The following is a 5,000-nucleotide window of genomic DNA, read 5'->3' on the forward strand; positions in this document are numbered from 1 at the left end:
TATATATATATATATATATATATAAATATATATATATATTATATATATATATATATATACATATATATATACATGTATAATATATATATATAATATATAATATATATATAATATTATATATATATATTATATTATATAATATATATATGGGGTGTGTGTATCTTTCTCCGTTTCTGTATGTGCATATCTACCTTCTTCTCTCTCTATCTCTTTCTCTCTCTTCCTCTCTCTCTTTCTCTCTCTTCCTCTCTCTCTTTCTCTCTCTCTCACTCTCTCTCTCTCTCTCTTTCTCTCTCTCTCTCTCTCTCCACCCCCCCCCCTCTCTCTCTTCCCTCTTCCCCCGTCGCAAATAGACGAATATTCGCAAACTTCAGACATAATTTTATTCAGACATTTATTATCCCTTTTTACCCATTTCGCAAATATAATTTATCGATGGAAATCACGCTATTGGATTCCGTTATCATTATCATAATCCAGTCCTTTATAATCGAAGTTTAAAAAATCAAAGATCCAAATTTCATCTCGATTATAACGCCAGATCAATCATAAACTAGTTCTGATTTTAGAACATTTAATTTGATCAGATTTATATATATCGTTTCTATGGCTTATGGGATTTTGTTTGTCATTTAGAATTGTGTGATCAAGTCGGTGGGATACCAAATACTTTTTTTCCTGATCGGTGATTGGCCAATCTCCTCAGTCAGGTATTGATTCAAGGATATGATAAAATATATACTGTCGGTATACATACATACATACATACATACACACACTCACACGCACACACAAACACACACACACACACACACACACACACACACACACACACACACACATATATATATACACATACATATATATATATATATATATATATATATATATATATATATATATATATATATATATATATATATGCATATGTGCATGTATAAATATATGTGTATCTTTTTCTTTTCTTTTTTGTCTGTAAGGAGCTGTTTTGTGCATTGATGATTATAACTCGAATATTATCAAATTTAACAATCAAATCATTTATCCCTTAATCTTTGAAAATTATCCTTGGTAATGTATTCATTTTGGGTGAAAAGTTGTATGATATCCATCGTATGATATCCATTATATAATTCATATCATTAACCTTATTGGAAAAACTAATTGACAATCATATCTCAATAACAATCTATGCATTCCCAGATGACCAAAATTATATCATAAATTTCATCATTTAACATCAAACGTCTTAATCACATTTCCACACCTTTGCAGTCCCTAAGTTCCAGTCTGAGGGCTTAATCCATGGGATTTTGCCCCTTCATGACTACGAGAAGTTGGAGGCGCTGAGGGTCACGTGGGTACAAACCTTCTTCAAGTATCAGCCTATTGGTGAGTCGCGTGGAGTGTGAGCATTGCGTGGAGTGTGTGTGTGAGTGTTTGGGAGTTGCGTGGACTGTGAGCGTTGCGTGGAGTGTGTGTGTGTGTGAGTGTTTGGGAGTTGCGTGGACTGTGAGCGTTGCGTGGAGTGTGTGTGTGTGTGTGTGTTTGGGAGTTGCGTGGAGTGTGAGCATTGCGTGGAGTGTGTGTGTGTGTGTGTGTTTGGGAGTTGCGTGGAGTGTGAGCATTGCGTGGAGTGTGTGTGTGTGTGAGTGTTTGGGAGTTGCGTGGACTGTGAGCGTTGCGTGGAATGTGTGTGTGTGTGCGTGTGTGTTTGGGAGTTGCGTGGAGTGTGAGCATTGTGTGTCGTGTGTGTGTGTGTGAGCATTGTGTGTCGTGTGTGTGTGTGAGAGCATTGTGAATCGCGTGGAGTGTGAGCATTGTGAGTCGTGTGTGTGTGTATGTGTTTGGGAGTTGCGTGTATGTGGGGAGAGAGGGTTGTTTGCGTGTGCTATGGTGCGGTGGGGGTGGGGGGGATAGAAGGGCTGTTTGTTTGTGTTTGGTAAGGGAGGGGATTGTTTGTATTTGAGTGGTGGTGGTGATGGGAGAAGGGGGAGTAGTTTTTTTGGGTGTGTATGGTGGAGGGGGAGGGGGTATATGCATAGTGGGTAGGGAGGGGAGTTTGTCTGTGTGTGGTGTAGTGTGTGGGGGGGGGGGGCAGGGGATGCGTGTGTAAGGGAGAGAGAGGTATAATTTGCGTTTGTGTGTGGTGGGGGTGGGGGTGATGTGAGGGGGAAGGGGGTTAAGTAGTGGTGTGTTTGGAGGAGGGAGAGTGAATGGGGATGAGAGAGGCAAACACTTCCGTATATATGTTTATGAATGTTGTAAGAGTACTGAACATGAGCGTACCCGTGTGGATATGAGTGTATATATGATCATATAAATTCACATCATGTATATAAATCAACATACGTATATACAAAATCCCCCAAATAGACCACAATACCTTTTCCCCACAGAGGCTATCCAACAATATTTCGGCTCCAAAATCGCCATCTACTTTGCATGGCTGGGACACTACACTACGGCCCTCACAGTCCCTGCTTTCATCGGACTCATATTTTGGGTAAAGTGGTCTTACGTCATCTCGTGTTTGGACTTATAGGTCGTGGTTTCAGTATTTTTTTTTTTTTAGGTTTAAAAATTCAGAAGAAAAATTCAGTTGTTTCTGTGCCTTTTTTAAATGTTTAGAATTGCTGGTATTTGAATATATATATACATATATATATAAAATATATATATAATATATATATATATATATTAATATATATAACATATAATATATATTTTTTTTCTATATATATATATATATATATATATATATATATATACATATATATATAAAGAAATTTAAAGCATAATGATAGCATTATATTTTATTGTCTATGAACATATAATAAAACCAGAATGTAACAATAGAATAATATACCAAATTCAGGTCGTATTTAGACTTACATACATCCCTTCCATGGTAACGGCAACAAGCTCACGTGAACCAACAACAAATCAATTAACGATATTTGAAAAAAAAGGGCAGATGAAAAGGGTTATCACAATATCGTTTTTTGTTGTCGTTTTTATTTTCTTTTTATATATAATCTCCTTTATAATCATCGTTCCACTTTAATTGATAATAACAGGGATTAAAAAGGATAAAACATTATGAGATTGGTAACGAATAATTTGTACTGTTGTGTATGTTTTTTTTTTGTTTTTGTTTTTTTGCGAAATGAATTTATATTTTGGGATCGGATGCATAATTTGATATTAACCATAGCAATAATGTTAGAATTAGTGCAGCTATCATTGCCAGTGCGACTATTATTGTTGCTATTATCATGGATGCCTTCACTTTACTCTTTGCACTTGCTGTTGATTTTAATGCTATTATTACTAAGGATGGTGTTACTGGCAAGATCTGCAACAATTACTTTAAGTATAGCTATTGCTACTACTACTATTACTACTATTATCGGTGCTACTACTCTTACTTCCACCACCACTAACAACTACACGACCACCACAATCATTACCCCCACGATCTACCACACCCTTAACACATTCCTTCCCTCCCTCCCTTCCTCCCTCCTTCCCTCCCTCCCTCCTTCCCTTCCTCCCTCCCCCCCTCCCTCCCTCCTTCCCTCCTCCCCTTCCTCCTTCCCTCCCTCCCTCCCTCCCTCCTTCCCTCCTCCTTCCCTCCCTTCCCTCCTTTCCCTCCCTCCTTCCCTCCTTCCCTCCCTCCCTCCCTCCCTCCTCCTTCCCTCCCCCCTCCTTCCCTCCTTCCCTCCCTCCCTCCCTCTCTCCCTCCTTCCTTCCTTTCCTCCCGCCCTCCCTCCTTCCCTCCTTCAATCCCTCCCTCCCCCCCTCCCTCCCTCCTTCCCTCCCTCAATCCCTCCCTCCTTCCCTCCCTCCCTCTTCCCTTCCTCCTTCCCTCCCTCCCTCCTTCCCTTCCTCCTTCCCTCCTTCCCTCCCTCCTTCCCTCCTCCCCTTCCTCCTTCCCTCCTTCCCTCCTTCCCTCCCTCCCTCCCTCCCTCCCTTCCTCCCCCCCTCCCTCCTTCCCTCCTCCCCTTCCTCCTTCCCTCCTTCCCTCCCTCCCTCCCTCCCTCCTCCCCTCCCTCCCTCCCTCCTTCCTCCTTCCCCCTCCCTCCCTCCCTCCTTCCCTCCTCCCCTCCCTCCCTCCCTCCTTCCCTCCCCCCTCCCCTCCCCCTTCCTCCCTCCTTCCCTCCCTTCCCTCCCTCCCCTCCCTCCCTCCCTCCCCCCTTCCCTCCTCCCTCCTCCCCTTCCTCCTTCCCTCCTTCCCCCCCTCCCTCCTTCCTTCCCTTCCTCCTTCCCTCCTTCCCTCCCTCCCTCCCTCCTTCCCTCCTTCCTTCCCTTCCTCCTTCCCTCCCTCCCTCCCTCCCTCCCTCCTTCCCTCCTTCCCTTCCTCCCTCCCTCCGTCCCTAGCTCCCTCCGTTCCTCCCTCCTTCCCTCCGTCCCTTCCTCCTTCCCTCCTTCCCTCCCTCCTTCCCTCCTTCCCTCCTTCCCTCCCTCCCTCCCTCCCTCCCTCCCTCCCTCCTTCCCTCCTTCCTTCCCTCCCTCCTTCCCTCCTTCCCTCCCTCCCTCCCTCCCTCCTTCCCTCCTTCCTTCCCTCCTCCTTCCCTCCTCCCTCCCTCCTCCCTCCTTCCCTCCTTCCTTCCTTCCCTCCTTCCCTCCTTCCCTCCCTCCCCCCCTCCCTCCTTCCCTCCTACTCCTTCCCTCCCTTCCTCCCTCCCTCCCTCCTTCTCTCCCTTCTCCTTCCCTCCCTCCCTCCTTCCTCCCTCCTCCCTCCCTCCCTCCCTCCCTCCTTCCCTCCTCCCTTCCTCCTTCCCTCCCTCCTTCCCTTCCTCCCCTTCCTCCTCCCCTTCCTCCTCCTTCTCTAGCAACACACCCACTTTTCTTCTTCCCTTTGTCTCGTCTGTCCTTCTTTCTCGTCTATCACTCTTTCTCGTCCTTCTTGCCCTTTCCTCACCCTTCTTTGCTCCTCCTTCCTCCTCCTTTCTTCTTCCCCCTTCTCCCTCTTTCTTTTCCTCATCTTCCTCCTC

At 44.8% G+C, this 5,000-nt stretch overlaps 1 protein-coding gene across 1 annotated transcript in view; it reads left to right on the plus strand.

Moving 5' to 3' along the window:
* The window catches only part of LOC122262113 (anoctamin-8-like), a gene marked incomplete in the record, with an annotated part of 194,104 nt that overhangs the window by 146,617 nt on the left and 42,487 nt on the right, over positions 1-5,000 (plus strand). Inside the window, 2 exon segments of the mRNA XM_086531818.1 lie at positions 1,276-1,392; positions 2,400-2,506. Of these exon segments, the coding sequence (XP_086387944.1) occupies positions 1,276-1,392; positions 2,400-2,506 (224 nt within the window).

The sequence above is a fragment of the Penaeus japonicus genome, unplaced genomic scaffold, assembly GCF_977035675.1.
Source record: "Penaeus japonicus unplaced genomic scaffold, GWHDUDI00000001_assembly GWHDUDI00000036, whole genome shotgun sequence".
NCBI classification, from domain to species: Eukaryota; Metazoa; Arthropoda; class Malacostraca; order Decapoda; family Penaeidae; genus Penaeus; species Penaeus japonicus.